The sequence below is a fragment of the Coturnix japonica genome, chromosome 12 (genome assembly GCF_054131305.1).
Source record: "Coturnix japonica strain WE chromosome 12, WE-NBRP24, whole genome shotgun sequence".
Lineage (NCBI taxonomy): Eukaryota > Metazoa > Chordata > Aves > Galliformes > Phasianidae > Coturnix > Coturnix japonica.
The window spans coordinates 6,190,498-6,207,376 of record NC_140674.1 but is presented as its reverse complement, the minus strand read 5'-3'; the positions used below and the strand labels follow the sequence as shown (position 1 = coordinate 6,207,376).

The window sequence follows — 16,879 nt, the reverse complement described above, 5'->3', positions numbered from 1 at the left end:
AAAACCATTAATTCAGCATAATCTTTTAGTAAATGAGTAAGATGGAAAATAATACAGGTCTTGTGCCAAAATGGAGGGGTACTTTGATAATAAAGGCATGAAGCTCAGCATGTACCATTTGAAAGGACATGACAGAAAACATGACATACCTAAGAGACTTATGCTCTTGTATAGCCTTGGCTAATAACCTAAACTAAAGCCATTTAAAAGATCTTATTTCTTAGTGGCTTTAAAAAAATAAGTTGTTATGGTTTTGTTTAAATCAAGTCATCCAGCTGTCAGTAGAAATCTCAGAGGTTCAGCCTTGTGGAAGGATTTAAAGGCAACACTTCAACAATAATCGGATTAGAAGGACTTGCATAGCTACGTGGTCTAAAAACCAGATAAAAGAAACTGGAGTTCAGATGTGCCTCAAAGAAAGGCAGTGAGCTGTAAGGTGCAGAACCTGAGGCTGATTTTGACAATTACCTGAAGTAGGGATGCCTGCAGATTTCAATGGTTACTGGAAAATGATCAGTAATGACAATTTTGAGGAGTATCTCAAAGCACTGGGTAAGGTTGCCTTCATGTTTCTTTAATAAACAATCAATAAATTCAAACTATCTTAATTTTCACATGATTCTATTTTACTTGTGTAGTCATAGAGCATTTTTGTGCAAAACAGTTTCTTCAGGAGCTAAGAATTCTCTGTCAAAATTCTCTTAAGCAGTCTACTTTTTAACATCACGGAGTTTCCATTTGTAGTGACTAAACTACGTAGGTGAAAAAGGTAAATTGCAGACTTCAAATTTAAAACCCAAACACAATTTGGAAAAGAGGTGGTAATGTGCTTGATGCAGTTTTGTGTGTTTGCATGTGATGAAATATGCAAATTGCCAGTATTCCTGTAGAAACACTAGTACCCTTATTAACTCAAATACAAGTAGCAAATCAAGACATGTATGCAATTAACAGAACAAGGCAGTGGACTCTTTCTTCATAAACAAGCTGTCCTTAAAGATCAGGACATTTCATTGTTCACCTCATTTCTCCCAAGAGTTACAAGCCTCTTTCTGTGGTAGATATTTGTGGATTAAAGTAACTCTTTTTTTTTTTTTTTCTTTTTCAGATGTAAATGTTGCTGTAAGAAAAATAGCAAACTTGCTAAAACCTGACAAAGAAATCCTTCAGAATGGAGATCATATGATTATTAAAACGCTAAGCACTTTTAGGAACTACATCATGGAATTTGATGTAGGAAAGGAGTTTGAGGAGGATTTAGCTGGAGTGGATGATCGCAAATGCATGGTAAGAATTAGAACTGTAACAACTGACAAAATAAAAACAAGGCTATTAAGGTTTTGCATAGACCACATTTACAGCCATTTTTTTTTTTTTTTTTTGTGGCTATTTCCAAAATTACACTTCTCAATCTGTTGAGACATGCATGGTTTTTAGCATGCCTTTACATTGATGGAAAGTGATTGTAGTTAGAATCATGACAAAGTTCTAGCAATTAATGAATAGTAACTTCAGTGTTCCCAGTTATTCTGGAATATCTGTTAGTCTGAAAGACATCTGCATTCAGATTTTCAGAATCTCTTCACTGATAAATGCATTACAGCAAAAGAAATCAACTCATTGCAGGGTCAGGTATCCTTCCCCATCTGCAACAATGGTCAGGTGCTTAAAAGCTGTTGCTTTTCTACGTTCATTCCTTTCTGGGTGTATGTGGCAGAGCTGACATGTTAATTAGTTCTTTATATATATATACAGCTGGACATTTTCTTTTGTGTTTGAGAGCATGATGCCTGTGACATCCTACAGTGAAGATGATAAGCAAAAGAAAATTATTTCAGCAGGGAATATAGAAAGTAATACAAAATAGAATTAATAGGTTTCTGTTCTTAGAAAGATGTTTCTGTATGCAGCATACTATTCTCTAACGCTAGACTATGCTGACTTACTTTTGCTCTGTTAATGGCAGGAGAGTGAATGACCCGGAAGAACAGGGGGAAAAAGGGACAGGTGAGCAGTAAGCAAGGTTCTCAACTAATCACTCTTGTACTCCTTCTTACAGAGGGTAAGAGCATGACAGAGTAGAACAGGGGGAAAAAAAAAATGCGGAAAGGTGAAGTGTATGTGCTAAAGGAAAGTGGCCTAATATCATATGATTATCATTTGATTTCTGGAAGGCTCTTCATCAGGATAAAGAAGTCCAGATCTGCTGAACAAATATGAACCTGAAGAAAGTCTTAGACATCCTATACCTGGCAGAATGAAGTAATTTTGCTAGCACATGCCTGCAATGAGTTCTCTCAAACTGTGTCAGACAATATAGGCTGCCTTTCTTGATTTCACTTAGCATTATTTTCTTTATAGTTGCTGGTCACTTGGTTACTGCTGGAAGCTTATCTGAGGTCATTTGGATGGACAAACCTCAGCAGTTTTGTTTTATTCCATCTTTAACCATCACCTTCTTTTCGGCAGCACATTTTTGGATGACTCCATTTTCTTAAAGGACAGTGGTGATATTAGTACTTCTATGATATTATTTATCTTGGAAAGTGAAGACTTTCTGCTTAAGAACATAACATTTCTCTGTTTTGTAAAACCAAGCATTGGAAGAGCTGCCCACTCAGGAGAAAGCACTAATAATGGGCAAGGTGCTGCCAATAAGACAGTTTATATTCCCTGTATTCCAAGCAAGAAATGTTTTTGTTTTCAGGAAAACTTCATTGAACTTAAGGTACTCAGGGCATAATTTGATTTATACTGCTGCAAGGTCAGAATAAACTCCTATTAACATTACATGGCTCATTAAACTGTTTCAAACTGTTATTTCAGCAGGGCTCCTTTAATTCCGCAAATGGAATCCACAATTGTTAATCTGGTTTAGAGTAGGCATTGCAATGAATACTTTGCTGTTAGAAAAAGCATGCACTAGTTTCACTTGGAATTTTGGTAGGGAGTCCTCACAGAATGAGAAGATGCAAAATGAATTGTTTCTTTTTAGTAAGATGGAAGATCAGCAATATATGTCTTTACTGGATCCCCGTGGTTCAGCTCTGTCATTTCTATACCTCCACAAATGTTGTCATTTTCTTTCTAAAAATTACTTCAATTTGAGCATTTGAGCTTCTATCTAAGTATTTTCTCATTTACTACACTGGAAAAAGCTTTGTTCTAAAATAATAACTGATGGGAGATGTCTTTGTGTATATGTGTATATTCTTCTAGTCTTCTCTCAGATCTACCGCTCCCTCTCTCTGCAGTAATATTCCCAGGGAATTCCCAGCTTCTTACTGGGATAAAATCTAAATTTTATGGATTTTAATTCAGAGGGAGTAATTTTCATGTAGTTTTGTGTTTCAGACCTTTTACAAACTACTGGTTCCAAGTAAAGAATGTTTATTCAGTCAACCTCTCTGAGGCTCCAGCAAACAGATTTCCAGTTTTGGATCTGTCTCAGGCTCTCTCAAACTCTGGTTCAGTCTCTGTGCCTAAGCAGAGGAGCTGTTTCTTTTCTTTTTGTTTGTTTGTTTTTGTTTCATACTGCATGCCTTTTTGGCATTACTGCACGTTATCAGTAAGTGATATGTTCAGTGCATTTGTGCCATGATGTCAGATGAGATCTCTAGAATATTTTGTCTTACACATTAAGATGTCATTAACTTCAAATGTCACAGTGCTAGATTCATGTCTACTACCTGAGACTAACTCCAGGCTTTGAGCCATTTACTCACAAAAACACTGCTAACATTCTGAAGGCTTTGTGAGCAGGTTGGTTTTGAATGTGTTCAGCATTCCAGCTTTACATGCATCTGGAAAACTCTGGGAGATAGTAATGTAGTGTGCAAGCAGAAACAATCAGATGAAAACCTGAGAACCTGACTTACCAAACTCCTTTTTAAGTGACAAACTGTTAGTGTTATGTACAATTGCATCTTGCTAAATTTACACAGGGAGCAAATTGGTTATGCAAATTAATTTAAACAGTTAGTGTCTTAGAATTGATCCTTGCACAAAGTGAATTACATTTGTTGTTTGCTAATCTTTTTCTGACATAGGGTATATGCAAGTCATTATTATTATTAATATTTTTTAAGGTTCTTACAGTTTTATTTCAATAACAAAATAACCATTACTAAGAAATAAAACATGATGTACTAACCAGAATGCTTATTCTACTCATCCAAAGCCTGGAATGTGTCTGCCTTTCCCTCTTTGCTCCAATGAGCAAGGATTCAAAATAAACAATTTGAACATTTAAGTTTTGACCCTGACAGCAGCATTCCCTTTGATTTAAAACTTGTCATTGCAATTCTGATTGCTAGGAATGAAGATACTGACAATCACTGAAGCAACGCTTCTAAAAGTCTCATTTTTTATTTTTTTACTATAGTGAACTTCAGTAAGCTTATCAGTCTGGTACAGAACACCCACATTTTAACCAACTTGTCTTTCATAATGATCTGGGCAAGTCTGCAATGGCACAAACACATTTCAGAGTTCTATAGTTATAGATACCCATTATGATATGTCACATGTGGCAGCACCAGAAACAGCTGAGAAATGTTCTATATTGTGCTACCACCATTTTCCTATTAGTTAACTCTGTGAGTTTCTGTTGCTGCTTGGCTTACAGCAGAAATGATTAAATGGGAGGTTAGATTTATAGCTGCTTTTACTGGGTTTAACTGAAGTTGGTATGGGAACAAAAGACTGATAAAGGGTTTAGCATCCTCCCTAGCTACAGGATAGCTAAACACATATAGCCTCTCTCCAGAAACGATATATTGCTATCAGGTCTAGGAATCCTATCACTCCTTTTTCTGATGGAGAATGTTTAATAGATGTTTTCCTGTTGCAGAGACAAAATAAGCCCGCATATTTCGTTTTTGGAGTTCTGTCTCTTTGGAAGATGTTACAGTGAATCCTTATTTCAAATTGATCCCTGAGCTATAATACTATAATAATAACTTGATTTCTTAATTAATTTTCAATACAAATAGAATAATTTGTTAGATTTTGGAAAGAGTGACTGGAATTCATAGAATGATCATAAACAGAACAAACAGCAGTTAATTTCTCTCAATAGATAAATCATCCTAGTAATTAAGGAATGTTTCTGCAGTTTTTTTAGAATATCAGACTTCTCTTTTGTAGATGTTTATCTTTATCATCCTAAGATGCTTTTACATAGACAAGAAAAATTGAGTATCTTAATTAAAACTTAAGGTAGGAGGAAGAGTAATAGGATGTAGGCCATTCATATTTCTGAATCAAATTTTAAGATCATATAGATCTTCAAATAATTTGTACTTTGGAACCTATTAACCAATGTATGTTGATAATGTCTTATTAAAGCAGTCTCTTTCCATTTAAGTTCTTAACTACATTAGTGACCTTATTTGAAGCTGCTTACATTTTCCAGCACACTGCTACTTTGTTCTCAAATATAGTAAGTCAGAGCCAGAACAGTCAAGAATCAGAACAACTGGAAAAAAAAATAATAATAATAAAGCCATAGTGCCAGTTTGCTAGAAGGTAGAGACCTTGTCCTGATGAGTAGCTCTTGGTGATACATCTCTATAATTGCATCTTTCAGGACTTCCATTTACAGTCCGTAGCATGCTGATTCGTGCACTCAGAATCACAGGGGCTGGAAGGGACCTCTAGAGATTTTCTAGTCCATCTCCATTGCTAAAGCAGGTTCAGTAGGGAAGGTTACACAGGAAAGCGTCCAGGCAGGTTTTGAATTTCTCCAGAGGAGACCACAACTTCTATGAGCAGCTTGTTCTGGTGCTTTGTAAGCATCTGAGAAGGTGGAACTTCCCATGTTCTGGTTTGTGCCTGTTGCCCCTTTTCCTGTCACTGAACACTGCTGAAAAGTGCCTGACCCCCATCCTCTTCATTCCTCCCCCACATGTTTATAAAAACTGATAAGATCTCCTCTGTCTTCTCCAGTCTGAACTGTCCCGTGTCTCAGCTTTGCATTTCAGCCACCCAACTTGGTCTGAGCAGGAGCCTTCAGAATTACAACTGTAGTCTACAAAGTCTCACTGAAGCCTGGACTGCCACAACTAAAAACCTCATATCATTGCCCAGCCTTTCAACTGGGTTGCAAACAACTATCCATGAAAAAGATGGGCTGAGTTTGAAAATGAGTGGGCTATAGTAGAAGAGTACAGCAGCTTTCTTACAACTGAAGTGCCTGGCTGCTGCAGATCACATTGAAGCCAGACACTCAGAGCCAGAATCCAGAGCTATTACTCTGTCTTCCCATATGGCAAACCTTCCTGGAATTGTGCAATTCCATCTCGCTGCAGGTGACTGGAATTTCCTAACTCCAAGTACTTAGTTCAGTAAGTCTTTTTTTTTCCCCAAATCTATCAAAACTCAAAAAAAGAAAAAAATAAAATAAAATCTTAATTATGGCAAATATTGCTTAACTGTTATGGACCCTTAAAACTTTAAATCAGTTCTGGCTGTTATGGTCTAACCTACTGAAATTTGCTACAGTTTGTCATAGAGCTTGTAGAGAAGGAGAAAGGAAATTACCCAACTTAGTAAGATTTGCTTCAGAAGTCCTTAAAATGACTGAGGTAAACATGGACCTAAACAAAAAAAATCCACTTTGAAAAAATAATTGCAAGAAGATAGAAGGTTGCTTTAAGTAGCATTGGAAAGTAATTGAATGTTTTAATGACAGATGTATTTTTTGACTCTAGAATCTCCAAACTGTTATGGTGGATGTCTTGTCTAACTTGGGGTTCTTTGAAAAATTACCTATAGTTTTCATTCCTTGATTTGATTTCTACATGTTCCCAGTATTTCTGGATCAGACTTTTCTTAGAAAACTAACTGCACTTAATTAAAGAGCAAAAGAAAAACATGCTTTTTTTTTTTTTTTTTTGCTTGGGTGTGCTTTTTCTCAGTATTTTATCTGTCGACAACCTGCCAGATAGAGATTTGGTGAGATCAAACAAGTTACTGGCTGGAGAGGTGACAGATGCTTAACATAATTGTTGCCCTCCTGTTAGCAATGTAGAGCATGCCTCCTTTGCAAAAGGTCACAGGTAGTGACTATGATGTTAATGAATTCATCTTCACCATTACATTACACTGGCTGTGATATCAACAGTAGTTTATTCCATCAACACTTCAAATGGTGAATATTTTACCTGAGAACTGCTTATGAGCTGTTATTATGTCACCTTGACAGTTCAGGTGAAAAAGTTTTATCTTGAGCATCTAATTAATATCTACTATTATATATTGCTGTGTTTGACTGGAAATTCTAGAATACATTATTTGGAGATGTAGAATACATCTCAATGTGGATTTTCCTGTACCAGCTATCTGATCCAAACAATTGCTTTCCATAGTTTAATTTTTTCCTAAATCATAATTACAGTTGTAAAATGACTAGTCATTCCCATAAGCACAGAATTACTGAGTTGAGACAGAGCATGGATTGTATCACACAGTCTTAGGGCACTGCAGTCATTTTCTGCACTGTAATATAGATACAACACTGTGAAAGGAAGCAGAAGAAAAATGGAAACTGTACTGCTGTGTTTCTCCCAAAGATGGGAAATCAATAACATTTGTGATGAAAGATGGTAGCTGCAATTCATATTTGTAAATGTAGTATGTCAAAAATCTATGTAGCATCAGCAAAAAATGTTCATTGGATACTTAAGGAAAAAAATTGCATTTCATTCGCCTGTAAAATACACCAGATATCTTCAGCTGGACAGCACACAACACAAGCTAGCACATAAGGAACAGCCAATGTGGGAATATGAAACACTGTGCAGTGCCAACATCAAATGTTTATGCAATCTGACATAACTGGGAAATACATATTTTTCTGATAAATGAGTTTGTTTGATGAGTATTACAGTAAATTACACAATTGAGTATATCTGGCTGTAGGTCAGTGTGCCTTACTACCAGAAGCTAGAAGTATTATCTTCTGTAATTTGGCAAGGTTTCACTGCTGTTACTGCCACTTGATCTAGTGCTAGATCAGATTGCCCAGGGCCCCATCCAGCTGGCCTTAAAAACCTCCAGGGACAAGGCATCCACAACCTCTCTGAGCCTCTACAGCACCTCATTGCTATCTCAGTAATGAACTTCCTCCAACATCTAATCTAAATCTCTCTTCCTTTACTTTAAAACCATTTCCCCTTGTTCTATCACTGTCTACCCATGTAAAAAGTTGAATTCCCTCATGTTTATAAACCCTCTTTAAATACTGGAAGGCTGCAATGAGATCTCCTCACAGCCTTCTCCATGCTGAACAGGCTCTGTTCCTTCAGCTTATCTTCACATGAGGGGAGCTCTGTTCCTTGGATCATCCTCATGGTCTTCCTGTGGACCCTCTCCAAAATCTTCACATCCTTCCTGTGTTGGGGGCCCTGGACATGGATGCAGTACTTCAGCTGGGGCCTCACAAAGGTGGAACAGAGAACAATCACCTTCCTTACCCTGCTGGCCACTCTTCTAATGATGGAAACCAGAATAACCTTGGCCTTCTGGACTGTGAGCACACACTGCTGGCTCATATTCACTTTTTCACCAGCCTGAACCCTTAAGTCCTTCTCAGCAGGGCTACTCTCAACGTGTTCTTTTGTCAGCTTGTATACAGTAGAGTTCTTTGTAAAATAATCCATCTCTTTCTAGCAGGCTGAAATACCATCAGTCTTTGGGACCCCTGGCAAAAGACACAACATTGGCCTCTTCTCTCTCTTAATTACAGTGTGTGGTTATATGTCAAGAACTCATTTAATACAAAAAGGGTACAATATTGTTGGTTAGAATTTTTGAGATAAGTCAAATTGAAGAAAGACCATTAAACACAATGTCCACTAATCACATTAATCAACATTTTCTGCTGATGTTTCCTATAGAATTACATATATTTCTCTCAAGATACATCAGCCCTAGGTTGCAGTTTGATCTCTCAGTAAGCAAGCAATGAGGTAAAGAACATAAGCAAGAAATCCTTGATCAGTATTATCCTCTAATTGCTGACTGCATGGTGCTAGTGTTTTTATAGCTCATTGAAATGATATACTGATTAATGACACATAGTACATTTCTTACAAGTTCTATCACGCTGTTCATCTTCGGGTGAAGCAAGGGAAGAACTTAAGCTGCAAGAATAAAGCTTTAAAAGAAAATCAGCATAATACAGAATTTGAAGACCTAAGAGAATTCAATCACCACCTGTTTCAAGTTCTTAATTGCCTGTATTATCTCCCCACCATTTTTTGTTTCTTCCAGACATTTTTTTTCTTTATGCTGCCATTATGTTGTTGTTAACAGGGGAATTTAAAGGGACTCTCTGGAGAATGTGAAAAGTGGTAGGGAATACATAAATAGTTTATTTTCTCACTTAAAATATGAACAGCAGTAGCAGTTATGAACGCAAAAGAAAGTCTACGTTTATAGAGCTACAGTGTTTCTCCCAGTCAGTAGTCACTGAAAAAAATATTCCATATAAACAAAGAAAGGAGCAAGGAGAGTGTCTATGCCAAAAGAAGAACTCTAAGACAATTGTTCTTCTTCTTTACAACAAAAGGACCAATATTTACTGATATTTTTGGAATGTTATTATGTTCTGGCTCAAATATTTGGAAATGCTCTAAGGCAAGTATTGCTGCCTTGCTGCTGGGAAAGGGTAGATTATTGGCAGCAAACAGTGCGCTTACAACAGCCATAACAATTCCAATCTCAACTAATACTTCACTGTCTCGGTAGAGATATTTGGAACTGAAGAACTTACTTTTCCTCTTTGATCTGACTTAAAAGAGAAATTTCTATCTTTTGTATTACTTGGGTCTTATATCAGAATTTAGAATATGACCTACAGAAAGAAAATATAAAAATGCTACCAATTAATCTTACTGTTATGAATCAGTTGTTTCTGCTAACAAAGAAGATAACATTACATTCCTTTGCAATATAATATATTCTGTCCTTGATAACCTTCATAGCAAATACAAAAATCAGAAACTCTATGGTGTCCTCACATCCCATCAGTAGTTATATTTCTGAAAAGGAAGCAAAGGGATAACATCTGGGAATTCTGATAAAATGGCATGGTTAATGGTCTGTGACATTCTAGTCTCTGTAGTTGTCTCTGAATCACCAAAAGCAGTATCTAATCTTGATTAGAAAAAACAAACAACAAAGAGAAAAAGAAGTGTGTTTTCTGAGATGAAAATGTTTTTTAAAACTCTCAGAGGCTGAAAAAGTTCTTTGTGTTGCTACAAACATTTTTCTATTGTCCCCAAGTCTATTAAACCGGTGAAATATCAAAACTAGTAACTTGCACAGTAACTGACTTTGCATGTGAGTAGTTCTAATAATGTTGGATCTGATTTTATCATGGTTTATTGCCTTGGAACTCACATGTAATGGTGCGAAATTTAACTTTACAGCTAATCTAACAATTTATCTATGATTAAGCTAGTGCTTAATGGATAGAAATAAGTACCGCTACTAAGAAAATCTGCATATAGAAATGACTTATTCCCCAGTATCTCTTGCATCTGTAAGTCACTGGCAGAAATAAAGTTCACTTTCTGATATATTCATGGTTTAGAATCATCAGAAAGCCTTTGAGATACTTAGTGTTATTTGTTATCTACTACTCTCCACCTGGATATCCATAGATTCAAAATAGATATGTAAAAGGATATGAACAATGGCAACTACGTTAACTCTCTTAACTACAGCTTTGCCACAATGTGTTGTCCCTCCTTGTATTAGCATTTTAAACATTGAAAGGAGATAGCATTTTTTTAAGTGTTATCTACTACTAGGTTTAAATGCATCATTTTATATGACTGAACAGAAAAAATGCCAATTCATTTTACAAATCAGAGAGATTTTTAGTGAGGACAAATAAGTCTGGCTTTTGTGGAGTTCTTGGAACAGGTCCAGGGGAGGGCCACTAAGATGATCAGAGGCTGAAGCATCTCTCCTATGAGGAAAGGTGGAGGGAACTGGGCTTGTTTAGCTTGGAGAAGGCTGCAGGGAGACCTCATTGTGGCCTTCCAATAATTGAAAGGAGCGTATAAACAGAAGGGGGAACAGCTGCTTACAAGGGTGGATAGTGATGTGGATCATGGTGGAATCTTGAAAAAAAAACTGAGACAGGAGAGGTTTATGTTGGATATTAGGAGGAAGTTTTTCACCCAGAGGGTGGTGACGCACTGGAACATGTTGCCCAAGGAAGTTGTGGATGCCCCATCCCTGGAGGCATTCAAGGCCAGGCTGGATGTGGCTCTGGGCAGCCTGGTCTGCTGGTTGGTGACCCTGCACACAGCAGGGGGTTGAAACTGGATGATCATTGTGGTCCTTTTCAATCCAGGTCATGCTACGATTCTGTGATTCTTAAGAAGCCCTGTATGGTGCAAAGAGACCATACTGAATCACTCATAGTGCCATGCCTACGATCATTTTTGCTGGCACTCTTTCTGGTGATTCATTTTCCATGCTTGTCTACCCTAAAGCTTCCCATGGGTGGAGAATGCTGGCTGTACTCATTTATAGATGGTGGTTATCATGGTTATCATTTAAGAATTAATTGCTTGTGACATGCACAAATTAAATAAATAGGTCTGCATAGTTCTTCAATTCATAGATGAAAAACATAGGGTGGCTTCTTTCCTTAGAAACCACACAGGATGGATGCATTAAGTTTTCCTTTAATGATATATCAGAATTTATCTATATCTGGCTGCTTATACAGGTAGTGGCCTGAAGATTTACACAAGGTAGACAGTAATTCTGTAGCTATTCCTCAGATTAATTTCATTCAAGCTGGTTTTAAAGCAGTGTACTAATATTTGTGCTAAGCTATCCTAATGCAGCACAAATTGCCATTAATCTTTCCTTTCCCTCTACAAAAACTCTTTGTATCTTACAGAGAAGTGAAAAACATACTGTTAATAAAGACTAGCCACAGCAACAAGTGGAAGGATGCACTCTCATACATTTAAGTAATGTTAATAAGTTCTACTGATCTACTCAAGGTAGTGCAGGTATTCATGAAAGTGCTGTGCTACATCTTGCAACACCTTACTGGTATTCTATCAGTCCTGGCTCAACTACTGCTCCAGCTAAACAAAGAAGTATTTACTAATACTTCTTACGACTCTGCTCAATGACAGAAGACAGATGAAGATATGGGGTGGCGGGAAAAAGCCAGTATTTACAAGTCTTTCTTGTATAACTGAGGCTACCAGTAAGTGGGCACTGTGTTCACTTAGATCAGCTGAGCAGTCCTTGTGGTGGAAAAAGACCTGAATGTCAGGTTTTTAGCTATTCTTACAAATACAGTATTAGGCTGTATATCCCTTTTGCTGTTGTATCTGTCAGCAAGGAAAAAGAAGTGCACTCTTACATAATGGTTTTTATGTGATTTTTTTTCTTGCACTTAAATGGCTTTATCTCAACCTCACAGGTTTTGACAGGCAGTTGGGAAGCAACTTGCTCTTGAAGCAAATTTCTTTTCTAATTATCCTAAGTACTACAATACTCCACAATTATTCTTCTGATGAGGTTCATTAGTCTATTATGTTAGAGAGCAGTTTTTCTTTAAGGAAACTAATCAAAATATCATGACATACCACAGTAATGCTGAACGTGCCCATTTTCTTAGACCACAGTTTCTTGGGATGGAGATAAGTTACTTTGTGTACAGAAAGGAGAAAAAGAAGATCGTGGTTGGACTCAGTGGATTGAAGGAGATGAAATGCATCTGGTAAGATCATATAATGGGTACTAAGTGCCATCCTTTTATTTACTGAAATGGCTAGATTTAGTGCTGTGTTATCTTGGCATTCTTTGACATAATTAAGTACTGGTGCTGTATTTGACTTGCTTCTAAAGTAACAATTTAATTTGGCACCATTATTCTTTCAAGTTCCTTACAAAGACTGCCTCGTTTCAAAGCGGTACTGTTTCTGATAATTGTCAGTTCAGACATACCAGTTTGAAATGTTTATGCTGAGGAAACCATTTAACAGAATGGTTCTTGTACACTCTGTGAAATACACAGTATGGGAGCTTGTAAAATTACACACCCAACACTAAGCTGCAAGGGGAAAATGTACCATTGTTCTTTTAAAATAGTTACAGCCCAAACTACATCATAGCCCAGAGAAATAAAAAAGCAATTAAGCTTTTGAAATGTCATGTTCTCTCTGATCACCATTTCCATCTTTCCAAGTTAACAGGATCTGAAAGAAGATGCCTATTCTTTTTTTACATAGCTCTTCATAGCATACTCATCATATAGGATAAAATGCACTCTTCCTGCTGAGATAATAAATCCAACTTTAATTTCATTCCTGTGCTCAGTACTGTTAGCATTCAACACTCTAAATTAATATTCTCTAAATATCCAAATCAGAAACTGTTATAAATGAAATCTTTGCAAAAGTACCCTAAGCCTCTTAATACTAAATAAGAAATAGTAGAGGTCCCAGAAACAAGTATGGAGAAGGAATGTATGTGATAGACCTTGCCATCTGGACTACATACTTGATGTAACCAAGGATGGAAGTAAATTTACAGTTGCAGTCATGGCCTCAACAGAAGTAGAGGTGAAGCAATGAAAATGAGACTGCAGAATTTCCTGTGTATATGTGTCACAGTTTCAAGTGCAACAGGAGAAGGGAGCCCCTTCCTCCTTCTTTCAAGGAAAAGGAAAGAAAAATGATCCAACTAAGAAAGGAGAGATTACAAATTTAGTACAAATGTTAAAAGAATGTTAAGATAATAGTAAGAAAGTGAGTTTCAATTAATAACTCAAATGGGAGAGAGAGGAAGGCTACCATCACTGCTGGAACCTGGAAGTGCCTCATCCTGTCACCTGGAATTAGAGATCATGTGGGGAACTATGGAAGTTCTTGGGAATAGCAGTTTTCTCAGAGTTGGAACTCATATGAAACTGCTAAAGAGCAGAGGGTCAGGAGTACAGCTCCACAGTGCACCGTGCCTCTGCAACTAACAGCCTGCTGCAAGATGAATACTGATAAAAGCAGGACAAAACATTCCCTCATTCTGCACGTAAACACAAGAGCAGTTCCACACTACCTCCCAGATTAACAGCACTTGGTGCTGTGACCCCAAGTCATTTCAGAATCTGCTAGCAAAGAGGTTGCAATTAGCCACGCTGTTTCTGACCTTGAAGCTCAGCTTATTCCTTGCTGCTCTTAACCTGCATAAAGCGATGGCACTAGTTGCTCTCAGATTTCTTTGGCCTCCATTTTGGAAAGTCCAGGTTCTTGTCCCCCTGCAATCTTTCTCTCTTTCTATTTACTACTCCCAACACTTCTTGTTTTTTTCAGTCTAGACTTCTGCTGTCTTTACTCTGACTCATGCACTAGCCAATACAACCTGGCCATGAACCTGCAGGCCAGACCATTTTTTATGCTTAAACCTGTCAAGAGTCATATCTGAGAAGTCATACATTCAGATTCTGGTGCCACTGTTGTCTAGTGCTACTTTAGGTACCCTAACATAACCTGACTGATCTGATGCTTTTGCTTCAAAAGGCTGTGAAGAGAACTATGTCATACCTGCCAGCACATACAGGTATCCATGCACTAACTCACACTTGTACAATTCACCGTGATCTGCCCATCATGTTCCCAAAAGCCTGTACAGTTACTTCATGCAAAAGAAGTAACCAAATATTTTAGAAGCCAGTCCCCAATGTTTTATCACATTTTATATTTCATGAACTTAAAATGATGTCCTCTTTATTCCTCTGAATCCTCATTAATATAACTCTCTCCATTACACATGCAGTGAAATAGTTCCATTTAGTATCTTACTTTTGATCAGCCAAGATTACTGGGCCCTGTACTCCTGAGAGTACTTTGATACAATGGGCAGTTACCTCTAAAAAATTGATACTTCAATGGTTTTATGATGCTATTGAACTTTACACAATGAGCCAAGTGTTAATTTAATTCCTTCCATGGTTCTGTAGAAAGTAGTACCACATCCTTTAGTAGTTTGTCACTTCCTATTTTTACCATTTCAATCTATGATCTGCACTTTGTAGTTCTTTTTCCTCCTTGGATTCTGTTTTATGTGAGTGACTTATTTGACCACTCTCCATTTCCTTTTGAGTTTTATTGCCATTTTCTATTGTATTGATTGCTTCTGCTCTGCAGGCTTTTATCTCTGTCAGCAGATCTCTTTGGACTTACTGCACAGTCTTTCTTTTGGGTTCCCTATACATACAGTGAACAAAACCAGTCCCAACTAAAATCATGGTACCAGTCTGCTTGTTTCATCAATTCATCACAAAGCACCTTTTTACAACAGACTGGTAACACATGCCAATAAGGTTATTGAGCCAGTGTAAGTTCTTCTTAATAGGTCATTTTAACACTTATAAAGAAATGTAAGGAAATGTGCACAACTTCCCAGTTAACTGCACCTCCTATTCCCTCAAAATATTCTGACAAATTTATTTAAGTCTTACCTTGAAATAGGAAGTCCAGACTTTCTGCTGCATCATATATAATCTTTGTCTATACATTCCTTAAGAAGTTCCACCAATTTTCTTCTTCCAGGAAAACCAGTCAGCATCTCCACAAACTCCCACAAAATCTGTGCAAAACAAGTGTAATGTCAACACCTTCAGTAATAGAGAAGATTAAACTGCATCTTCAGTGATGTTAGGTGAACAATAGTAGGTCTCATAAATCAACGTACATTTTTATAAGCAGTTAAATATAACAATTATTAGCATGCAAAGATTTCTTAAAACCTATTATGGGACACAGAAGACCAGTGGGCAGCGTTAGGCATCTAATACGGTCAAGTTCAGTTAAAGCTCACTGCTGTGCTGTGGTTTATAGACCTAGTTCAACTCTTGAATGCAATTAACTGTCCCATCCTACCCATGACCATTGGTTTGCTAGAATGGGCTGTTGGCGCTTTTCTGGGTTTGTAAGTTTGAACTACTGATTATCAACATAAAGGCTCAGAATTTGTTGCTTAGATCCATTCCAAATACCTTGTTTATACATCCAAAATAGCAAATGCTCATTTCAAAGACCTAAGCAGTTGCACACACAAATAATCAATAATGCCTCTGGAACACATTTGGTCTTGTAAGATCTGAGATACCCAAATAACTTCTCTTACTCCACCTTTCTCCAGGAAATAAGCACAAACCAAGTGGTACTATTGGGATTAAAAACAGACTAAATTATGTACAATCTATACAATCTAATTTGATAAGAAATTCCATATTGAAATTAATCTTGACATACCAAAGAATATATAATGCACATGTCCTATGTAAAAGATGTCATTTTAAAATTATTTTTTCTTCCTAGGAAATAAGAGTGTGTGGAGTCAAATGTAAGCAGGTCTTTAAGAAGGTACAGTGAGCCTACTGCTGATACAGAAGTGAAGAACTGCAGAATGTACAGACTTGCCACCAAATCTCCAAGCACTAGTAATGAACATCATCCACAATGAGAGTTAATACAGAGATGAAGATTAAATTAGAACTGTATAGTCAAAAATATTTTTAACAAATTGTTTTGAATAAATAATTGCAAATAAAACCCTATTAAAGTTACTAAACTCTATAAATGGGTGTGTACCATAATTCTTGACTACATCAAAACTGAGGCTGTTTGGTAAAAAACAAGATATTGTAGTTAAAGGACACGTGAGCACATATTTTACTTACAATGAAAATCACCTTTCTATAGCCTTAACAAGGGTCCTTAATGTAATATTGTTTCCAGGCAATGAATTGTTGTAGGGAAGTGAATGAGAACTGCAGTGTGTGACCAACAGGAAACTCTCATCTCACTGAAGCCAGTGAGAATTTTACCAC

At 36.9% G+C, this 16,879-nt stretch overlaps 1 protein-coding gene across 1 annotated transcript; it reads left to right on the top strand.

The window, feature by feature from the left end:
* Positions 1 to 30: 30 nt before the first annotated feature.
* Positions 31 to 16,629, top strand: RBP1 (retinol binding protein 1). The gene is made up of 4 exons (XM_015871302.3): positions 31 to 552; positions 1,109 to 1,287; positions 12,665 to 12,766; positions 16,368 to 16,629. Exons 1-4 carry the CDS (start codon positions 480 to 482, stop codon positions 16,419 to 16,421), a joined length of 408 nt encoding a protein of 135 aa, XP_015726788.1. The 5' UTR covers positions 31 to 479; the 3' UTR covers positions 16,422 to 16,629.
* The last annotated feature ends 250 nt before the right edge of the window (positions 16,630 to 16,879 follow it).

Coding starts and splice junctions, on each gene's coding strand:
- RBP1 (XM_015871302.3), top strand. CDS start 480: ATGCCTGCAGATTTCAATGGTTACTGGAAAATGATCAGTAATGACAAT. Junction 553..1,108: donor GGAGTATCTCAAAGCACTGG/GTAAGGTTGCCT, acceptor TTTCTTTTTCAG/ATGTAAATGTTGCTGTAAGA. Junction 12,767..16,367: donor AAGGAGATGAAATGCATCTG/GTAAGATCATAT, acceptor TTTTCTTCCTAG/GAAATAAGAGTGTGTGGAGT.